The sequence below is a fragment of the Macrobrachium rosenbergii genome, chromosome 55 (assembly GCF_040412425.1).
Source record: "Macrobrachium rosenbergii isolate ZJJX-2024 chromosome 55, ASM4041242v1, whole genome shotgun sequence".
Lineage (NCBI taxonomy): Eukaryota > Metazoa > Arthropoda > Malacostraca > Decapoda > Palaemonidae > Macrobrachium > Macrobrachium rosenbergii.
Genome location: NC_089795.1, coordinates 50,457,979 through 50,481,686, shown reverse-complemented (window position 1 = coordinate 50,481,686; position 23,708 = coordinate 50,457,979). Strand labels below are relative to the sequence as shown.

General features: G+C 38.1%; 2 protein-coding genes across 2 annotated transcripts; both read left to right on the top strand.

Annotated features, from left to right (window-relative positions):
• Positions 1 to 8,851: 8,851 nt before the first annotated feature.
• LOC136835810 (protein LIAT1-like) lies at positions 8,852 to 10,536 on the top strand. Its single transcript, XM_067099663.1, has 3 exons — positions 8,852 to 8,877; positions 9,418 to 9,704; positions 9,905 to 10,536. Exons 1-3 carry the CDS (start codon positions 8,852 to 8,854, stop codon positions 10,534 to 10,536), a joined length of 945 nt encoding a protein of 314 aa, XP_066955764.1.
• An 11,987-nt stretch (positions 10,537 to 22,523) lies between these two features.
• On the top strand, positions 22,524 to 23,414 carry LOC136835809 (uncharacterized). The gene has a single exon (XM_067099662.1). The coding sequence runs from the start codon at positions 22,524 to 22,526 to the stop codon at positions 23,412 to 23,414; it is 891 nt and encodes a 296-aa protein (XP_066955763.1).
• The last annotated feature ends 294 nt before the right edge of the window (positions 23,415 to 23,708 follow it).

Sequence of the window (23,708 nt, the reverse complement as noted above, 5' to 3'; positions counted from 1 at the left end):
CAAATCTTCCTTTGACCTTCCTCTGTACCTGTGGTCACAATAGCCTTCCTCCCTTCTCAACATTCCCAATTTGACCCTCAGTCATGTTTTTTGTTCTCAGATGCACTGAGGCTTTTGCCTCAGTTTGGATTTTGGGCTTATAATCGAAGCTTACCTTTTGAAAATAAGTCAGGTTCTTCATTTTAACAAAAGCCACGTTGTCTGAGCTGATCTGTCAGTACAGTAGTCTCTGAGACTATTTTACTTATCACAAAAAAATCTCACTCACTTTAATGAGACATGACATATTACTTGCGTTGCAGGTAATTATCTTTCAGGAGTTCATTTTCCCTAGGTACCAAGTTAATAGTCGACCGTCGACTCATTATGAAAATTCGGATATAAAACCAAGCACTGGGCACTTGTAGCCATTCAGTGCTTAAGAGAGTGGAAAGAGAGAGTTGGAGTGTTGGACAGCAAGATGGAAGAAAAAGGAGGAATAGGTGGTATAATTATTACCATTATTGTGTGTGTATTATTATTATTATTATTATTCAGAAGATGGGCCTATTCATTTCAAAAACTACAACAGGGGTCCATTTTACTTGAAATTCAAGCTTCCAAAAGAATGGTGATCATTCAAAGGAGTAATAGAAAGGTAATGGAATACAGAAGAGGAGTGGTAAGGCTAAAAGTGGGTGCAGCTAGGGGCCGAATGATGGACGCTGCGAACAACCTTTAGTAATGCCTACAGTGGACCATGTGAGGTGCACTGACGGCCCTACCCCCTTACAGGGACAAGATTATCAGTGAAAATAATCCACTGCATTCGAGGCATAACTTCAAAAGATATCAATGCTAGTAACAGTATTATATGGGACGAAGTATATTATATAACCAGAGATATAGATCTCTGGTTAAATACTGTTTATATAACCACTCTGGTCTCAAGCTCGCATAAAAATAGAGATCGATAAGAAAAGAAGATTCCTGATGAAGTCCAAAAAGCCAGCATACTGAACCAACGAATCCTGAAAAAGGTCACTCGAAAGCGCAAGCAGACATAAAACCTGGCCCCAGTGCGCATACCCGTCCTTCTCCATCTTCGTCTAAGGGTTCACGAAATTGGATACATCACGGAAAAGTAATTGAAAAAAAATATATAACATTACAATAGAAACAGCCACACGCATGAAAGTACAGGATGTCAAACTGGTACTTTTTTTTTTTTTTTTACTCCGGGTCACGTAATTTTTTTTTTACTCCGGGTCACGTATCTACGTGAAGTAGGGAATAATGGAATGGAACAGAATACAGAATTTAGGCCAAAGGCCAAGCGCTGGGACCTATGAGCTCATTCAGAGCTGAAACAAAAATTGAAAGCGAAAAGGTATGAAAGGCGTGTCAGGATGAAAACCTCGCAGTTGCACTACGAGTCAACTGCTAGTAGAGGATGGAAAGTAAGACGAGAGATCAAAGAAAGAGAAAATGAACGAACGTACAGTAAAACGAGTGGAAGAGGTTGCGGCTAGGGGCCTATGGAAGGGACGCTGCAAAGAACCATAAGTAATGCTTACAGTGCGCAGCATGAGGTGCACTGACGGAACTACACCCACCGACGGGGACGTGAGGTTAGGATTTACAAATTTAGACCCCCCAAGCAGTGGTATTGATTACATTCCTTAGACCATTCTAGAACTGGATTGGTGACCTTTAAGGTTTCGGTCGATTTGATATTCCAGGACATAATATCATCTCCTCGACTTGGGGAGTCCTTTCAAGCAGGGCGATAATCAGTTTTCTTTTCCGTAAAGTGTATTGACACATCTTTACGTCAGATCGCCAAAAATATTTTTTTTAACCAAATTGTACATTAATCAAATTGACTGATTAATTTATGTGTGTTAAAACTGGCGTCACAACATCTGGGTTATTGACGCCGAAATAAGATGAATATTGAACGGAAATTTTTTAAAAGAGGAGTTTCATATATAGAAATTTATATATATAATAATATATATATATATATAAATTATTTATATATATATATATATATATATATATATATATATATATATATATATATATATATATATATATATATATATATATATATATATATATACTGTATATATATATAATAAAAATATACTATACATGATATCTGAATAATAAATATATGCTATATCTGAAAATAAATTCTGATATGCATAAAAACACATACTATATATGTATGTGATCTAAATTTTGTTGAGGAGGCCCGCCCCCTAATAAAAACATATAACTAACTCCCCGAGAATCATAGCAAGCAATCACTGTTTTCATTGTGGAGATATAGCAAAACATGTTCCTTGTCAGGAACCTGCTAAAATGTATATTTTTGTAGCAAAAATTCAAATTATTTGTTGTCAATGTACAACATATATAAATGTTGCATACTTATTAATATTAGTTATAACTTGTAGTGCAATCTTTTAATGAATAATTTCTAATGTAATTCCCCTATGAAGTCATCTGCAATCATTTATATTATGTACTGAGTACCTTATTTTTTTTTCTTTTTTAATAAGTGATCTCTTTTCCTGTATTTCCCGTTACCTTCTGTTGCTTTGGAAGCTTGAATTACAAGTCAAAGGCCCCTGTGGTGGGGTTATTCAATAATAATAATAATAATAATAATAATAATAATAATAATAATAATAATAATAATAATAATAATAATAATAATAATAATAATAATAATACCTTTTGTTACTTCTTTCTAATGAACACCATATTCTTTGGAAGCTTGAACTTCAAGTCAATGGCCCATTTCTTGGGTCTGTTCTATATGAATAGGACTCATCTTCTGAATAATAATAATAATAATAATAATAATAATAATAATAATAATAATAATATTAATAATAATAATAATGACTTTTGCATAGTAAACATTAGGGTGGAAAAGGTGTGTATAATGTCACAGCAAACGCCATTCACTACAGAGGGCTTTTTCTACACGTATACCTCGCCTGGGTTGCCTGTTGTTGTTCTGTACTTTGTAAGTTTTGCACAATAAAGTGTTTCTCCCCCAAGAAAAAAATATTGGACAAACATCAAAAGTGGCCATGGGAAGTGTAAGTCACCCTGTATTGAATTTTGGAATTTAGAGGTATTCAAGTACATTCATATCCTGTAAAATGTTAAAATTATGGTTATCATTCAGAAAATGAACCCTATTCACATGGAGCAGTCCCACCAAAGAGGTCACTGACTCAAAATTCAAGCTTCCAAAGAATATGGTGTTTATCTGAAAGACGCAACAGAAGGTAATGGGAAATACTGAAAGAAGACACTGATAAATAAATAGATAAAATAATTATTAAAATACAAGGAGAATCGTATTAGGATAGCAATGCACTGCATCTTCGCTTGAAATTTTGACGTTCCACTTGCACTACATCCTCAGGGAGATTTCCACAGCGCTAAGGTGTGAGGAATAAAGGACCTCTGGAACTGAGAAGTTCGACAGTGAGGTAAATTTATTAAATATTGGTGCTGCTGTTCACCGAATCTGGTAGTTCTCGGCAGGAAAAAGTGAAATACCTCTGTTTAAATACATCTTATGAAAAACTGACAAACAAGAGATTATCCAGTAAATTGCAAAAATGGTGCAAGACATATTTATTTACTGAAATACCGCATGCTGTGATAACAATGGAATCTGCTCAAAATTTCAGATCATAACTGAAAATGTTAATGTTTTTATTACAATGCTCACAGAAGCATCAGATATTCAGACACTTAACTTTCTTACAAATACTTGCAGTTCTTAACCAGTCAATTCTGCTTTTGTATTGTTGAAACTTTAATAGAATAGTCTGTGGCAAACTCCTCACGATTTTTTTTATCTAGTTAAGCATTAGAAAATTCTAATGGACTCTGTGACAGCTATATTGCTGTACTTTAAGCCATATTGAGCATTCTCCATCTGCTATTTGCCTCTAAGTACAATATACACAGACAAAATCGCCTTTTTATATAATTAAAATCAACCCAAGCGTTCATACGACAATACCATTTGGATCAGGCTAAAAATCACAGAACATTTTACTGTTGTAATGTGTCTTCGGGTTACGACAGACTAACTTGCAATCTGGTTTAAATACCAAAGAGTGGATCTGCCTGGAAAATGTCTTGGGGTATACATAGTTAAAACGACCCCAGAATTCAGTCCAGATCTGATGACGTCGTAATGTCATGGAAATGCTTGCAGCAGATCTGTTAAATGTCAGTCAGAGGAATTCCAGCATCTTTCCGATACTGGATCAATTTCACCCCTCACGAGGCCCCAACGTCTTCGTCACTTGCGCAATTAGACGTTCCACGCTCAAAAGGCGAAAAAAAAAAAATTGTCAGAGAAAATCTAGGTGGTTTGATGTGCTTAAGGATTATAGTCACCTAACCTAACCTACCTTATCACAGTCACCTAACTTAACATACCCATGAACTGTGTATACCTTTAAGTGACAAAATATTTTACCTCAAGCCATAACAAAGGGAGAGTTAAATGAGACTCAACATTTAAGAAACAGGTGCATCGGGAGGCCGCAAACTTCCGATAAGGCTACCTAGCTATCCAACCGTCACCCCACTCCCCACTCTCCTGAAAAAATTAAGGTCCCTTTCTCCCAAAATCTTACACTCCTATCTGTCTGAAATTTTTGTTACTTGTCAGTTACGAGACCCAACTTCGGTAGAATTTTCTTGAAAATACAAGCGCAACTTTTGCGTAATCAGACAAACAAGCAAACATACAAACCAACACCTTCTTGATGGAGATAAAAAAATGGACAGAGGAGAAATATCTGGACATGAATACTGGATTTTTATTGGATTTTGTATATCAAAATTTGGCTATAAAGCCAAGAACTGGGGCACTTTTAGCCACTCAGCGCTCAAGACAGAGGAAAGAAAGAGTTAGAGTCGAGTGGTTGGACAGCCAGATAAAGAGATCCAGAAAATAAAGGAGATAAAGTACAAGGATCTAAAAGTGTTACTGAGAGAAAATCCCACAGCTGCACAAAGAAGTAACAGTTAGAGGCGATGGACTTAAAGATGGAAGAAAGGAAACGGGAACGGAAGTAAATTAAAAGGCTGAAGTGAATGCAGTAATGGGCCAAAGGGACGCTGCGAACAACCTTTAGCAATGCCTACAGTGCACCACGTGAGGTGCACAGACGGCTCTACTCCCATACGGGGACTCAAGTGCTGGAGACTACAGCAGAAAATGGATTGATAAGACAAATAATTACCATCAGCGTTTTTGGAGAAAAATTACCGCTGTAATATTATAGACAGCTTCTTAATCGTAAAGAATTTAAATAACAATGTAAGGATGAAGATGTTTCTCGCTTGTAAACCTTTGTTTCTGAAGCGAGTTGCAGTTGCCTGCAGTCAAGAATCACTGTTAAGAGTAATGAACAATTAAGCAAATGAGATGCATCGTTAAGAAATCATTGTAGTCTTTCTGAATGCATTCTGAAACGAGTTCAGTAAGCGTCAAGTCCACATAACTTGGTTGTATTATGTTACAGAACAGAATAGATTATAAAATTTTAGCCAAAGGCCAAGCGCTGGGACTTACGAGGTCATTCAGAGCTGAAAGGAAACTTGAGAGTAAAAGGATTACAAGAGTGTGTAAACAAGAGGAAAACCTCACTGGCTGTATTTAATGAAACAAATTTGAGGGTGGAAAGTGTTAAAATAAAGAATATGAATGAGGTACAGTAAAGAATGAAGGAGGTTGCAGCTAGGGAGCAAGGCTACAAAGAACCTTAAATACGCCTACCAGCACTGCGGGTGCTGAAGACTGCTTCCTTCAGGGGATAAATTGATCAGTAATTTATTCTCTTATACGTATACATATAGACAAACACATCCAAACTGGAATGCAAAAGTTCACGTGAAAATAATATCTACATATTTATTTATGCATATAGATATCTATAGTACACATATACATAATACATAATCTACTGGTCACTTTTTTTCAGATACGTATGTAATTATGATAACCACAATTCCCTCTTAACTTCTCGATCTCTTCATACTTTTAGGATACGCTCGTCGCTACAAAGCCTGAGATCCAAATTGAAGAACCAAATAAAGAATTCTGACGTCCGTAGCAGGATTCAAACCCGCATTCGAAGAAGGATGTTTCATTAAAAACAAAAACATCTTAATTATTTAGAACTTTTGGCTAAAATGAATAGAGTTATAGCCAAAAATCAATGAAATATTTTTTCATAAACTTCGTGCACTGCTTAAAATACTATCGCCAAATGTTTACTAATGCTGTAAATATATTAATTAAAAACTAAAGTTTTATAAAGCCTCTACTTTTATTAGGTAAAAATGAGAAATATATCTACATATATCTCTCGCCAAATAATACATATATTCATTGAAAACTCAAGCATTAAATCCTCTAAGTACATTCATGTGGTACAAACGAAAAACATAACTACACTCTTAACATCAACTTAATAACACATCAATATGATGTATGCAGTCGAATTTGTCACTGATTTGTCTTTCCAAAATAATTGACCATTCTGAAAACTTCTCTAAAGGACCACTACTTCTGTTTAAGGAGAAAAAGTCATTTCATTGCACCACTGTCTAATAAGGAAAAAATTTATAATATGCTACGTGGAGTTGCGGATTAGCATACATATGCTAGTGGCAAATGCGTACAAAAATGTGCGTGCTTATATTCGTATTTTAGCAAGGCATGCGGAAGTATGCAAACACGTATACAATGCATAAATTTTATACACAGAAAAATGTATGTGCATATATTCGTATTTTAGCTGTGCCTGTGAATGTATGCAACATGCATACACACACACACACACACACATACACATATATATATATATATATATATATATATATATATATATATATATATATATATATATATATATATATATATATATATATATATACTGCATAACTTTCATACCTGTAACACGCACACAATTACTTAGCATTTATACATGCAGTATACGTACGCATATGAAACAAGTTTGTACGTGATGTATTCCAAAACACTAAATCAGAATACAGCTGCATTCTTGAATTTTCTGCGTGCGTTAAATGTGCCATACATATAATGTAAATCGTAGAGAGAGAGAGAGAGAGAGAGAGAGAGAGAGAGAGAGAGAGAGAGAGGAGAGAGAGAGAGAGAGAGAGAGCTGAAAATCACACAAACTTTTCGGAGGATGGAAACACAATTCAGAGAAAAATAATACAAACCACTTGATGCGCACGATAATCCAAGAGAGAGAGAGAGTTCAGAGAGAGAGGAGAGAGAGAGGAGAGAGAGAGAGAGAGAGTACTGCCTGGGTGAGAAGGTCGTTAGAGAGAGAGAGAGAGAGAGAGAGAGAGAGAGAGAGAGAGAGAGAGAGAGAGAGAGAATCAGCATCAGAGCAACCAGCATCCCGCCCGCCCTCAGATGCATCTCAGAGCATCTACCCCATTTGCGATTTTGGTCACGTTTCGGCGTTCAGTGACCCCCGCGTTTAATCCGGAGAGTTCTCGCGGCGTCCGAATGTCCCTCGTCGACCTTGCGGCCGGCGTCCTTAAAGGCGGGAATCCCTTCGGTAAATGTGGCGTTGAGAATGTTATTTCAGGACCCGTTTTCTCATTATCGACTTTCGGCGACTATTGGGCAGAGGCGATCTGCGCATCGTCTCATTAAGTATAGCACAAAAGATCGGTCAGACAGAAGAAGGTTTTATAGCACCTACGAGTTTAGGGCATAGAGGTTGTTTTGGCACATCACCCACTGCCCATACCCTTCCCCCACAGCCCCTTCTCCACCTACACCTGAAGAAACCACCAGGGCCCAATGGTAAATGCATAACTGATGTCACCCGGCTGTTTTCGAGTTTGGCAAATTTTCGCTGATTCCGATCGTCGAGAATGCACCAACGCCTGTAAAAGCCGTCCTCTGGATTTATATATACTGCCTATCCTTTCGCGAGGCGTCTGGAAGAAGAAGAAGAAGATTATTCTCCTCCCAATCTTTGACCCCTTTGCCTGGGAGTGAATGGAGCAAAAGACAGCCCAGGTTCAGCCGAGCGCAATACTGTTCTGGATTAGGTCTGTGGGATGTTGGGGCTTCAAGGAACGAGTGCGAAGAAGTTTTCATGACCCTTCGTGCCCTAGTCCTGTACCCTTACCCTCTCTCTCTCTCTCCTTTCTCTCTATCTCTCTTTTTCAGTCTGTCTGTCTATGTCTGTCTCTCAATTTCTGCCCTATCTCTCTATCAGTCTCTCTCTCTCTCTCTCTCTCTTTCTTTCAGTCTCTCTTTTCAATCTCTCTTTCCTTCCTTCTATATATATATATATATATATATATATATATATATATATATCATATATATATATATATATATATATATATGTGTATTATATATATATATATCTTCTATATATATATCTCTATTCTATATCTATATCTCTCAATCTCTCCCCATTCCTCTGCTCTCACTCTCTCTCTCTCCACAAACTCCGCAACCTGCTTGGCGTTCATGCACACACCTGTTCTGTTACCTGCAGAAGTTTCACCTGTGCTTCGAACTCTAGTCGCTTATGACAAACAGTCAGTCTATATATCAGGTCACGCCACGCCAGGAGAGGCTGGGTTAAGAACGACGACCTTTCACCTCGCTTAATGCCATGCTCTGCTGCCCTAGCCCAACGGTCTGGTCTCCTTGCTTCTCTGGGCATCGGGGAAGGTCAATCTTTCATTTTCTCTTCCTTGGGCAATTTTTTCTTTCTTTATGTTGATGGTGCTAACATACGACTTTATAGACATAATGACAAACTTTTCAGAAGAAGAAAGGTGAGAATTATGCCTCATGAAAGAAGATATTGGGAAATTAATATCACTTTCTAAAAGGTAGTGTTAGAAAGTAAATCCAAACTATTGTACTTAATATTAGGAAGGTAATTCCGCGCTCTAGTAATCAATATTAGGATGGCGAACACATTATTTTACTTTTTTATCTTTCTATGTTTAGTCCAATCTATTCCTTATAGATTGTTGCATATGTTGCGCACACGCACGCACGCATGCACACACATACACACACCTTCCTACTCCCAAGCATCTCAATTTAAATTAATAAACTTTTTTTTTAGTACAAGGTAAGTTATCGCTTTTGAATAGACCCTGGACACTTTCAACTGTTGTTAACATCCATTCAAAACAGATGTCTGAGTAATTATGGTTTCTGCATGTGTGTGTGTGTGTGAGAGAGAGAGAGAGAGAGAGAGAGAGAGAGAGAGATAGAGAGAGAGAGAGAGAGAGAGGTTACAACATATGCCCATCTATCCACGGAGGCTATAACAGATGTCTATATGTCCACAAAATCTGTTACAGATGTCCATCTGTCCAGAAAGGCTATAACAGATCCCCATATGTCCACAGAGGCTACGCAGATGTCCATCTGTCCACAGAGGCTATAACAGATGCCCATTTGTACACAGAGGCTATAACAGATGTTCATCTGTCCACAGACGCCATAACAGATATCCATCTGTCAGCAGAAGCTATGACAGATGTCCATCTGTCCATAGAGGCCATAACAGATGCCCATATACCCACAGAAGAAAAACCATCTGTCCACAGAAGCTATAACAAATGCCCATTTGTCCACAGAGGCTATGGCAGACGTCCATCTGTCCACAGAGGCTATAACAGATGTCCATATGTCAGCAGAGGATATGACGGACGTCCATTTGCCCACAAAGACTATAACAAATGTCCATTTGTCCACAGACTCTATGACATATGTTCATCTGTCCACAGAGGCTATAGCAGACGTCCATTTGTCCACAGAGTCTATAACAGATATCCATTTGTCCAGAGGCCGTAACAGATGCCCATTTGTCCATAGAGGCTATAACAGATGTCCAATTGTCTACAGAGGCTATAACAGATGTCCAATTGTCTACAGAGGCTATATCAGATGTCCATTTGTCCACAGAGGCTATAACGGGTGTCCATTTGTCCACAGAGGCTATAAAAGATGTCCATTTGTCCATAGAGGGTATAAAAGATGTCCATTTGTCCACAGAGGCTATAACAGATGTCCATCTGTCCACAGAGTTTATAACAGATGTCCATTTGTCCGCAGAGGTTATAACAGATGTCCATTTGTCACCTTGCAAAAAATGTCTCCCTTCCTTCTTAACGGTAAGAGAGGCTATAACAGATGTCTATTTGTCCAAAAAGGCTACAACAGATGTCCATTTGTCCACAGAGGCCAAAACAGATGTCCATCTGTCCACAGAGGCTGAAACAGATGTTTATTTGTCTGCAAAGGCTATAACAGAAGTCCATTTGTCCACAAAATCTAGAACAGGTATCCATTTGTCTGCAGATGCTATAACAGATGTCCATCTGCCCACAAAGGTTATAACAGATGTCCATTTGTCAGAAGAGGCTATAACAGATGTCCATTTTTCCTCTCGCAAAAATGTTCCCCTTCTTTCTTAATGGTATGAGAGGTTATAACAGATGCCCATTTGTCCATAAAGGCTAGAACAGATGTCCATATGCCCATAGAGGCTATAACAGATGCCCATCTGTCCACAGAGGTTAAAACAGATGTTCATTTGTCTGCAGAGACTATAACAGATGTCCATTTGTCCACAAAGGCTAGAACACGTGTCCATTTGTCTACAGAGGCTATAACAGATGTCCATCTGTCCACAGCAGTTATAACAGATGTTCATTTGTCCATAGATGCTATAACAGATGTCCATTTGACCTCTCGCAAAAAAGTCTCTCTTCCTTCTTAACAGTATGAGAGGCTATAACAGATGTCCATTTCTCCACAAAGGCTAGAACAGATGTCCATCTGTCCACAGAGGCTATAAAAGATGCCCATCTGTCCACAAAGGCTATAACAGATGTCCATTTGTCCTCCCCACAAAAAAATGTCTCCCTTCCTTCTTATAACGGTACAAGACCAAACCGGGAACTCTTTTTCTTTTTAGCTTTACGTCACACCTGTCACAGGTGTTAACCGTTTGTAAGCCAAATAAAAAACGCACCGTTTAAAATTCATTGCCTGAGTAAGAGTGCCGTAGTAATTTTATGCTATGCAGTGTTATTCAGCAAAATGGGATAATGAATCGCTAAGTAATACTCCATTAGAAAAACGTAAGAAAGGAGGTAGAGAGACAGAGAGAGAGAGAAAGAGAGGGAGAATGTCTTTAGCTCGTCTGGGTATTCAGTTGTTACCGGGTTACGCAAGGTGGACTCATACCCTCACCAACTTTATAACTATATGGTCACTGAACACAGAGCAGCAGCCTCACTTATTCGTCGGCTGAGCTCTCTTTCTCCCTCTCTCTCTCTCTCATCCTCATCACACCCTCCCAAATCCTACTCTACCCCTTCTCCCCTCTCCTTTCCTGCCTGGCCTCCACCTCCCCTCCTCTTGCAGGGGCACGTGACTTCTCAACTGCTGCTGCTGCCTCTTGCCTGCCAAAATCTACCTGTTCTTCCTACAAGCGTCTGCCTGCCTCCTTCTTCACCACCTACCCTCCTGACGATTCCCGTTCCTCCTCCTCCTCATCCTCCTTCAAGATATGGCCTCCTGCGTCTTATGAGTTTCAGCCTTACTGCTCTGCTCCTCTTGTTGACGTTGCCTTCTGATATTCTTTCTATTTTCTTTCCCAGGCCTCTCAGTGAGAAACAAGTGAGAACCAGTCTTTTGAGAGAGAGAGAGAGAGAGAGAGAGAGAGAGAGAGAGAGAGAGAGAGAGAGAGACAAGCATTTTCCCTCGTGTCCTTGAGGGATCCATGCTCAGTTTCTTTCTTGGAGGTGGTGGGATTTCGGTAACGATTCTCTTTCTTTCTCGTACTCGACGCGTTCCACGTTCCGAATTGGAACAGTGGGGAAATCAATGCAGCAAAACGTCCAAAGTCTTCGAAATACCCTCTGGTAAAAAAACTTAGACTTAGATTCGCGTTCAAGTTCTGTATGACGCCAGGTTAGGTGTGTTTGTATCTATATAGCTTCTATACATTTCAAATAAACATGTTCTATTATTCTCTCTGTCATGAAAATCGTCATTGCCATAACAACAAATTCCATATTTTATTATTATTATTATTATTCAGGAGACGAAACCTATTCTTACAGAACTGGCCTACAAAGGGCCATTGACTTGAAATTCAAACTTCCAAAGATATGGCGTTCATATGAAAGAAGTTAAACAGAAGACAATAGGAAACAAAGAAAGAATTCAAAGTTTGACTCTCCTCTGCTACTGGAGACAGATTAGGAATTTTTCTAGTCGAAGGCTGAAAGTACAGAGGTACATATATATGTTTATATATATAGTCCTTGGTCGATTCTTGTCCCAACACATTCATGGGCAAGATCGGGGCAACGGCGGCTAGCAGATGCGATGGGGTACAGGCGCACACCTTATGGGGAGAGGTGACGTCATGCACCTGTTGGTAATACCCAGGGAGAGAGAGAGCGCCATTTGCTCCGTTCTTGTGGGTACATTTCCGTGTGGTCGTCTGTCTGTGGGTGCAGTATGAATGGCCAGCACACCGTTTTGCTTTTCATTCTCTCGCTGCTACCTACTGGGTGCTCGTTTTTGCCCCGGAACAAGTCTAATAAACGCTTTCTTGAATCTTGCTGTTTTATGACTCCAATTAACGCAGGCTTTCTTGAATTAGCTGGCTCACTGAATTAACTGACTCACTGAATTACCTGACTCGCTGAATTAACTGACTCATTGAATTACCTGACTCACTGAATTAACTGACTCATTTAACTGACTTACTGAATTAACTAACTCACTGAATGAGCTGACTCACTGTCAGTCACTGAATTAACTGAGTCACTGAATTTACTGACTCACTGAATTACCTGACTCATTGAATTAAATGACACATGTCAATCACTGAATTTACTGACTCACTGAATTACCTGATGCACTGAATTACCTGACTCATTGAATGAAATTACTCATGTCAATCACTGAATTAACTGACTCACTGAATTACCTGATGCACTGAATTAACTAACTCAGTGAATTAACTGGCTCATGTCAATCACTGAATTAACTGACTCGCTGAATTTACTGACCCTTTGAATCAAATGCCTCACTGAATTAACTGACTCACTGTCAATCACTGAAGTAACTACCTCACTGAATTAAATGACCCGCTGAATTTACTAAATAAGGTCCTGAGCTCAATGCAGATGTGATTTGATTTGAATAGTGGCTTTCTGAGTTTCCTGAAATTAAGTGCAATGATTCTGGCTTGCAGTCATTGCCTTTTATAGCATAAAAAAAGTTATTTATTTTACCAAGAGTCACTTTTCCCTTAAGAAAAAGGTACAGACATCCTTCCAGGTTTTTCTGCTAGTCTCAGTGGGTGAGGCTGTTAGCTCAACGCCCTCACCTATTTTTTTTTTTTAACCACACCTAACACCCGCCCAATACGGCAAGACCCCATTAAAAAAATTCTGTAGTCATCGCCAAATTCATCCTTAACAGGTGAATCAAGAATGAAAATCTGTGCAGAATACTTCCACGGTTTCATATTCCTCAGTGTCCTAATTATCAGGATAAATGACGAACCTTAATTTTATTCCCTCTGTGGTACTCAACAGAGCTTGTTCTTCATAAGCGTATCTTATTAAGTGAACGCTCTCATTTTTGGTCTGACATCAACATCAGCGACAAGTCTCTTTAATAATAATAATAATAATAATAATAATAATAATAATAATAATAATAATAATAATAATAATAATAATAGGCGAGTTTAACCAGAAAGAGGGACTCAAAATTCTAACACTGTCATATAAAACTTAACTATGTTCACTGAAAATTGCCCACTGCCTCTTTTGGACTTATTCAAGTCTCTTGAAACTGTAAATTTAGATAAACAGTCAATACATCGCTGTGTTTTTGAATGATTGTAGATACGGCAAGTTGTAGAATATTCTCTAGAAATCTAATATTTCCTGTAAATCTAATATCTATAACTAATATTTTCTATTAATCTAGCAGTCTCTATAACGCTAATATTTTCTATAATTAATACATTCCATAACTAGCGTTTCCTATAAATCTAATATTATCTATAATAATACTGTCTATCAGTCTAACCTCTATAACTAATATTTTCTATAACTGATATTTTCCATACCTCTAACATTTTCAATAAATCTAATGTATTCTATAAATCTAATATTCTCTACAAGTCAAATATTTCCTATAAATCATAAGACAAAAAGTTTCAACAAATCCTAGATTCGTTAAAACCGGAAGTCACGTGACCCTCTAAGCAGTACGGTAACCGGAAGTGACTCACCTCCCTCTTCCATCTCTCCTATCGATTTTCTCTTTGCCTTTTGTGAGCGGAAATATTTTCTCCTCTGACGAATATTCACGAAAAATAAAGTCTAAGAGGAATGGAATCACGTGGGCCCTCGTTAATCTCACTGAAGAGCGAGTGTCTTATTTTCTAACTCATTATTGTCCGCTAACGCGTAGTTAAATTTTTGTCAAGTATATTCATTAAATACAAAAAAAATATTTTATCACAGGGGAAAGTGGGTGCCTTCGTCAAAAAAAGAAAGAAAGAAAGAAAGAAAAAAAAATATATATATATATACAGTATATAATATAATTAGAATGCTTCTTTTATATAGAGTCAACACTTGAAAGAGAGAGAGAGAGAGAGAGAGAGAGAGAAATGAGAGATTTGTAAATGAAAGAGAGAGATTTTTAATTAAAAATAAACAAAAATGAAGATTTGTAAATGTATATATATTATTTTATATTAAATAAATAAAATTATATATATATATATATATATATACATATATATGTATATATATATATATATATATATATATATATATATATACGTGTGTGTGTAACATGAATGTCTCTGTCCCGTCCAATACGTCTGTGAAAAATGCTGGATGGAAATATAAAGTAATTAAGTTCTTCACTTAAAAGTTTAAAAAGACCCTTACTCTCCGACACGAAAAGCACAAGAAGAAGAATAGAGGAAGAACACACGTCATTCACTCACAGAAACGAGTCAATTAAACTAAACTTGATTGCGACCCACGGTAATCCCTTCCAAAAATGGTCTCGACGTCGAATCTCATATACCAAACGTTGTATCGCACAAGCTTTTATAACTGAGACATCAGAAAAAGAAGACTAAGTCTTTTTCCATCGATGTCTGTTATGAAAATTTTGACGTCTTACTTAGGTCATAACGCCTAGGAGTTTTATCTTGGCCACACATAAAATGTGGAACAGTTTTCCTATTGTAGTTGTGGAATCCCCTGATCTCCAGACATTTAAGCGATGAGCAAAATCATTCCTGCTCTCTGCTGCTGCTGACGTCTCCTGAATTTCAGATGTGTCGGTTTTTATTTTCTATTCCCTCATATTTATTTATCTACCACCTTTTCCTATAACTTCTCTCTCTGTCTGCAGGCTGATTTCCCTTTGAAACCCTCTCAGGTTTACATGAACCAGTTCTCTCTGCTGACCTCTCCTGAATTTCAGGTGCGTCGGTTTTATTTTCTATTCCCTCAAATTTATTCATTCATCACCTTTTCCTATAACAGGTCTCTCTCTGCAGGCTGATTTCCCTTTGGAGCTCTCTTGGGTTTATATAAATCTGTCGACTCTGTCCATAAGGGTTTTCAGCTGAGGGTTTAAAGAAAGAGGAGAGAAAGATCATTCAGAATCTTCGAATGTATTTTTTTCACAACTGAAGTCTACAACTGTAAATTAAGAAAACTGGATTTCTGTATTTAGACTAAAAGAACAAATTACTCTATATGGTCATATTGTTTTATTATGCAGCAGGCTTCTGTAGTTCACTATATAAACATACACATACATACTCCAATACGAATACATATGCACACAAGGACAACCAGAACGATATAGAGTGATTGAGTGATTCCCAGCCTGGGAACAAGAGTTCAGAACACACCTGTTATCTTATCTACTAACTGATAACTTCATGAAACATTACAGAGTCCCATCTGGCAAAAGTCAAAATATATTGTGCATCATAATGGTGGGTATATATATATATATATATATATATATATATATATATATATATATATATATATATATTACTAAAGGACCTCATTCAAACTGGATGGTATCTAATGGAGTATTTACTCAGAATAAATACTCCATTAGATACCATCCAGTTTGAATGAGGTCCTTTAGTAATTCTACTAATGCACAGAGCAATTGTGTATGTGATATATATATATATATATATATATATATATATATATATATATATACATATATATATATATACATATATATATATGTGTATGTGGTGTGTGTGTGTGTGTGCGCGTGTGCGTGTGCGTGTTAGCCTTCAAAAAGCAAACAAGCATCAAGCCACAGCTTACTGTAATAGAAGTCAATGTTGGAAAAAAAAGACAGAAAAATTAATAAATTACGAAGCAAAAATTTCAAGGATTTAAAAATAAGAGAGAGAGAGAGAGAGAGAGAGAGAGAGAGAGAGAGAGAGAGAGAGTCTTTCACTTGTCTCAAACATTGGCGAAAGAAATCTTCATCTCCTCCAAAATACTCGACTTTTTAGATGGGTCTCCCTTGCAAAGAAGTCTCCCCAAAGACCAGCTAAAGAAAACGAGCTCCAAGAGAGGAAAAATGATCTAAGTGGGATGTTTACATGGTCGTCAATACTTTAATATTTAATAAGATTATCGACCTTCTGCTGCCTCTGCTACCGGACATGTCACATCACGTACGTCGACACACGGACATACACGTCGTCCGTGTCTGCCACGAATCGATATTAATATGAAGTTTCGAGAATTGTGCGACACAATAGCTTTTGAGAGCCTGTAAAATAGGATCCGTCACACGTTTAACAAAATAAATCTCCCTCGTGTTTGATACACACACCCACACACACTCAGAGTTTGGATCTGTTGCCATGGTAACCAATTAACCGTTCTAAATGGTTAATATCATCAGCCGTCCGTTCTTTCACGGGAGGAGAAAGCTACGCAGTTTTAGAATAATTATCTAAACTTGTAAACGTCGCTTGCTACTGATACACAAAGAAAACGTAATTTAGAATAGGTATCTAAACTTCTAAACGTTGCTTGCTGCTGATAACACAAGGAAACGTATTTTAGGACAGATGCCTTAACGTTTAAATGTTGCTCGCCAATGAAGCAACAAGGTAGCGTATTTTAGGATACGTACCTAAACGTTTGAACGTTGCTTGACGTTGAGACAATACGGCAACGTATTTTAGAATAGGTACCTTAACGCTTAGACGCTGCTTGCCTCTGAGACACACTAAAAAACTAATTTTAGAATAAGAACCTAAATATATGTTTTAGAATATGTACCTAAAGCTTTAAACGTTGCTTGCCAATGAGATAAGGAAACGTATTCTAGAATAGCTACCTAAACGTTTAAACGTTGCTTGCCGTTGAGAGAACAAGGAAACGTATTCTAGAATAGCTACCTAAACGTTTAAACGTTGCTTGCCGTTGAGAGAACAAGGAAACGTATTCTAGAATAGGTACCTAAACGTTTAAACGTTGATTGACGTTGAGAGAACAAGGAAACGTATTCTAGATAGCTACCTAAACGTTTAAACGTTGCTTGCCGTTGAGAGAACAAGGAAACGTATTCTAGAATAGGTACCTAAACGTTTAAACGTTACTTGACGTTGAAACGTTAGAAAGAACAACGTTTTAACGAAACGTTGAGAGAACAAGGAAACGTATTCTAGAATAGGTACCTAAATGTTTAAACGTTACTTGACGTTGCGATAACAAGGAAACATAATCAGCAGTTTTCAAAGGCCAGGCCTATCGGTCTCAATTTATCTAGTGAGATGTTTTAGTAGCATTTTTTGTTTTTTGTTTTTCTCAAGTGGATGAAGATTAGTGGGGTGTTGTAGACGCACTTTTTTTCTCAAGTGGATGAAGGTTAGTGAGGTGCTTTAGAGGCACTTTTTTTCTCAAGTGGATGAAGATTAGTGAGGCGTTTTAGAGCACTTTTTACTCAAGTGGATGACGATTAGTGAGGTGTTTTACAGGCACTTTTTTTCTCAAGTGGATGAAAATTAGTGAGGTGTTTTAGAGTGACTTTTTTCTCCAGTGGATGAAGATTAGTGAGGTGTTTATAGAGGCACTTTTTTCTCAAGTGGATGAAGATTAGTAAGGCGTTTTAGAGGCACTTTTTTCTCAAGTGGATGAAAATTAGTGAGGTGTTTTTAGAGGCACTTTTTTTTCCTCAAGTGCATGAAGACTAGTGAGGTGTTTTTGAGGCACTTTTTTTTCTCAAGTGGATAAAGATTAGTGAGGTATTTTTAGAACTTTTTCTCAAGTTTTCTCAAGTAGATAAAGATTAGTGAGTTATTTTTAGAACTTTTCCTCAAGTTGCTGAAGATGAGTGAGGTGTTTTTAGAGGCACTTTTTTCAATTGGATGAAGATTAGTAAGGTGTTTTAGGGGCACTTTTTTCTCAAGTGCATGAAGATTAGGGATTTTGGGGTGAGGGCGCACCAGACGTCATTCTAACGTTGAGAGGACCCACCGGATAACCTTTAAGGAAGCAAGCAAGGGCGTTGGCCCTTTCATGAACGAAAAGGCTGGATTCGTGGAGAGGCGACGGGGAGGGGGAAGGAAGGGGGTTTGAAGGCCATCCCCAAACCAGAGGATTTCTCCTTTTAAAACCCACAATTGGGTAGGACTGCATGTATCCTTTGTAGGATATGACCGAAAGTCTGAAGTACCAAGCCTTCAGGATAACTTTAGATATTTGAAAATTGCATTTCAGCCACGACTGAAATATAGACGAAGCTTTTCAGAGGTTCGCTCACAATTTTGACTAGTAGTACTTAAAGGTCAACTGATGTTACTGAAATATTTCCACACTGCTTTTGCCAAAACTATCCAACGAGAAAATCTGCTTTTAGGAATGGAATGGAATGGAATATGAAATTTAGGCCAAATGCCAGGCATTGGGACCTATGGAGTCATACAGCGCTGAAAGGGAAATTGAGAGTAAAAAGGTTCTGAAGGTGCAACAGGAGGAAAACCTCGCAGTTGCACTATGAAACAATTGTTAGGAGAGAGTTGAGGAAAGTAAGACTGGAAGGAAGAGAATATGAACGGAGGTACCGTCAAATGAATGAAAGGGGTTGCAGCTAGGGCCCGAAGGGACGCTGCAAAGAACCTTAGTAGTGCCTATAGTGCACCACGTGAGGTGCACTGACAAATCTGTTTTTAGTCCTTGTTTCAAATGGTCAAGTTTAGGCCAAATTCTGTGAAACCATTTCCAAGCGCAGGTTTGAAAAACGTCGCATTTTTGAGCGGTACAAATTTTCTGCAATTGCTCTAAGGGGACCACAGATCTTCCAGTTGCAAGGTTCTTTCTTTTTTCTTCTTTACTCCTACTATTTTGAACAGCATTACAGATGAAGAAACTTTGATTGTATAAGGAGCTATTCCTTTATCTGTAAACTGGAGGCAATGTTATCTATATACGTTAATATCTAAATATGAAAAAGTTTAAATAGACTTTATTATAGTAACACGCTTCCACACACGAACATACTATTTAGATGGGTATGCACGCATACACTCTTCACAAGGGACTGGTATTATGTAGTTTCACTCACAAACAGAGTCCATTCCAGTGTGAATGAAAATCACTAAAGTGTGATGTATGTCGTCATTGTCATTCACATAGTAAGGGGCATTCGAGTGTGAATGAAAATAACTATAGTGAGATTTTTATAGTCATTTTCATTCACTAACAAGAGGCCATTCAAGAGTGAATAAAAATTCCTGCAGTGTGTAATATGTAATTTTCATCCAAAAACACGAGACCATTCAAGTTAAAGAGGTCTTCACATACACTATCCGATAGGTACTGGGACCTCTAGAGTAATCTTCATTCATAAATAAAGGTCATTCATGGGTTTCCAATCTCACATTCCAATTGGAACGACTGTTGTGGTTGCAATACCGGACTCTCTAAGGTGCCTGCATTATTTCTGCAAAAAATATGGACCTTGCCGCTAGTCAACGAAGTTGTGTGCTTATTTGTTCTCGCGTCCGAAAGTTAAATATTATGTGTGTGTGTGTGTCTTTGTGTGTGTATGGCATTTCAATTCACATTTCAAAGGAAGTTTGCTTCAACACACAATGTAAAACTTCCAAACTTTGAATATATAATTATCTTCGTGTATAGCGTCAGCTGCTACTTGCGTTCAGGGAGATATTGCCGTTTGTCGCTGTAGCAGCAGCTACGGAAATTCCTACATTGGGAGACCTCTCTCTCTCTCTCTCTCTCTCTCTCTCTCTCTCTCTCTCTCTCTCTCTCTCTCTCTCTCTCTATTTACCCACACATTTCAAGCTCTCCTCCCCCCTTTTCGTTTCTTGTTTATATCTATAGCAACGACTACAAAGCTTCCTCCTCTAAAAACCTCTCTCTCTCTCTCTCTCTCTCTCTCTCTCTCTCTCTCTCTCTCTCTCTATTTACCCATACGTTTCATACTCCTCTCTTCCCTTTCTTTTCTTATCTATTCAGCATTATTCAGGTCATAACGTTACCTGTCTTTTTTTTTTACAGCCTATGACAATCGGCTTCATGAAATATAAGATACCCAATTCCTTATCAGGAAACTACTTTTTGACATTCTCACGCATCTGATCTACTTGAATATCATCGCAAATTTGATTCAAAGACATCTAGTCATCGATTAAACTTTGTTACTGTTTAATCAGATTAGATTAAACAGCAGCATATATATATATATATATATATATATATATATATATATATATATATATATATATATATATATATATATATATATATATATATATATAATATATATATATATATATATATATATATATATATATATATATATATGTATATATATATATACATATATATATGATTATTATCACTTTGTACGTGATTCATTTATCACACATTACCACAGGTGAAAAATAGGGTGGGGTCTGACCGGTTTCGACTTTATTTCAAGCCATTGACGAAGGACTGATACAGAGTGTGAGAAGTCACAAAATATATACTACAAGAACAGTACTGACAGACATACAAAAACCGTTGAGGCTCCATATCCCCCTCAGGCCTCCATGACCTGTCAGGTGTGGATCTGAGGTGGGGTATGGTCTGTTTATCAGCAATGTCCCCTGAGAGTCTATTGTGATTTTTAGCCAAATGAGTTTTAAAATCTACCTCGACACCGGCCTGAGTGGGGATATGGAGCCTCTAACGGTTTTGTATGTTCGTCAGTACTGTTCTTGTAGTATATATATTTGTGACTTCTCACTCTGTATCAGTCCTTCGTCAATGGTTTGGAAATAAAGTCGAAACCGGTCAGATATTTATTTTTTATAATAATGATATATATATATATATATATATATATATATATATATATATATATATATATGTATGTATATATGTATGTATGTATGTACGTATGTATGCATGTATGTATATATATATACACACATACATCTTACTCATGTGACCGTTCTTTCTAAACCACATAGAATCTAAACTGCCACAAACTGCAATTGGAAATCATATACGCTTTTATTGGCTGAATAGCAATTTGGACTTCGTCATTCTCAGAAGAAGGATATAGAGCTACCTGTAATTTTACGAACAGTTACCTGCAACTCGATTGCCACTGTGTTTTCTCTCTCTCTCTCTCTCTCTCTCTCTCTCTCTCTCTCCATATTCGGTCTCTTTCTCTCTTCAATCAATTTTCGAAGTAATACATATATATCAGAAAATAAATTCATTTTGGTAATGGCATCATATTTTGTACCACTCCAAATTCATTCAGCCAGTCAGTCAAGGCAGAGCTTTTCAGCTTTCCTGTCAGACAGTCACCCATGGAAGAGTTCTCCAGCCTTCCAGTTAGTCAGTTAACTAGGGAAGAGTTCTCCAGCTTTCCAGTTAGTCAGTCAGCTACGGAAGAGTTCTCCAGCTTTCCAGTTAGTTAGTCAGCCATGGAAGAGTTCTCCAGCTTTCCAGTTAGTCAGTCAACCATAGAAGAGTTCTCATGCCTTCCAGTCAGTCAGTCAGCCATGGAAGAGTTCTCCAGCTTTCCAGTTAGTGAGTCAGCTAAGGAAGAGTTCTCTAGCTTTCCAGTTAGTCAGTCAGTCATGGAAGAGTTCTCCAGCTTTCCAGTTAGTCAGTCAACAACGGAAGAGTTCTCCAGCTTTCCAGTTAGTCAGTCAGCCATGGAAGAGTTCTCCAGCTTTCCAGTTAGTCAGTCAACCATGGAAGAGTTCTCCAGCTTTCCAGTTAGGCAGTCAACCCAGTCAACCATAGAAGAGTTCTCCATCTTTCCAGTTAGTCGGTCAGCCATATAAGGGTTCTCCAGCTTTCCAGTTAGTCAGTCAGCCATGGAAGAGTTCTTCAGCTTTCTAGTTAGTCAGTCAGACATGGAAGAGTTCTCCAGCTTTCCAGTTAGTCTGTCAACCACAGAAGAGTTTTCCAACTTTCCAGTTAGTCAGTCAGCCATGGAAGGTTTCTCCAGCTTTCCAGTTAATCAGTCAACCATGGAAGAGTTCTCCAGCTTTCCAGTTAGTCAGTCAACCATGGAAGGTTTCTCCAGCTTTCCAGTTAGTCGGTCAACCACAGAAGAGTTCTCCAGCTTTCCAGTTAGTCAGTCAGCCAAGGAAGAGTTCTCCAGCTTTCCAGTTAGTCAGTCATCCACAGAAGAGTTCTCCAGCTTTCCAGTTAGTCAGTCAGCCATGAAAGAATTCTCCAGCTTTCCAATTAGTCAGTCAACCATGGAAGAGTTCTCCAGCTTTCCAGTTAGTCAGTCAACCATGGAAGGTTTCTCCAGCTTTCCAGTTAGTCGGTCAGCCACAGAAGAGTTCTCCAGCTTTCCAGTTAGTCAGTCAGACAAGGAAGAGTTCTCCAGCTTTCCAGTTAGTCAGTCATCCATACAAGAGTTCTCCAGCTTTCCAGTTAGTCAGTCAACCATTGAAGAGTTCTCCAGCTTTCCAGTTAGTCAGTCAACCATGGAAGAGTTCTCCAGCTTTCCAGTTAGTCAGTCAGACATGGAAGAGTTCTCCAGCTTTCCAGTTAGTCAGTCAGACAAGGAAGAGTTCTCCAGCTTTCCAGTTAGTCTGTCAGCCATGGAAGAGTTTTCCAGCTTTTCAGTTAGTCAGTCAACAATAGAAGAGTTCTCCAGCTTTCCAGTTAGTCAGTCAACCATGGAAGGTTTCTCCAGCTTTCCAGTTAGTCAGTCAACCATAGAAGAGTTCTCCAGCTTTCCAGTTAGTTGATCAACCACAGAAGAGTTCTCCAGCTTTCCAGCTAGTCAGTCAGCCATGGAAGGTTTCTCCAGCTTTCCAGTTAGTCAGTCAGCCATTAAAGAGTTCTTCAGCTTTCCAGTCAGTCAGTCAGCCATGGAAGAGTTCTCCAGCTTTCCAGTTAGTCAGTCAACCATAGAAGAGTTCTTCAGCTTTCCAGTTAGTCAGCTAGCTAAGGAAGAGTTCTCTACCTTTCCAGTTAGTCAGTCAGCCATGGAGGAGTTCTCCAGCTTTCCAGTTAGTCAGTCAGCCATAGAAGAGTTCTCC

Excerpts from the sequence above, each read along its gene's own strand:
- LOC136835809 (XM_067099662.1), top strand. The coding sequence starts at position 22,524 with ATGGAAGAGTTCTTCAGCTTTCTAGTTAGTCAGTCAGACATGGAAGAG.
- LOC136835810 (XM_067099663.1), top strand. The coding sequence starts at position 8,852 with ATGACAAACTTTTCAGAAGAAGAAAG. Across the intron at positions 8,878-9,417 it reads AACTTTTCAGAAGAAGAAAG|ATGTCCATCTGTCCAGAAAG; the intron begins GTGAGAATTATG and ends AATCTGTTACAG. Across the intron at positions 9,705-9,904 it reads ATTTGTCCACAGAGGCTATG|AGGCCGTAACAGATGCCCAT; the intron begins GCAGACGTCCAT and ends CCATTTGTCCAG.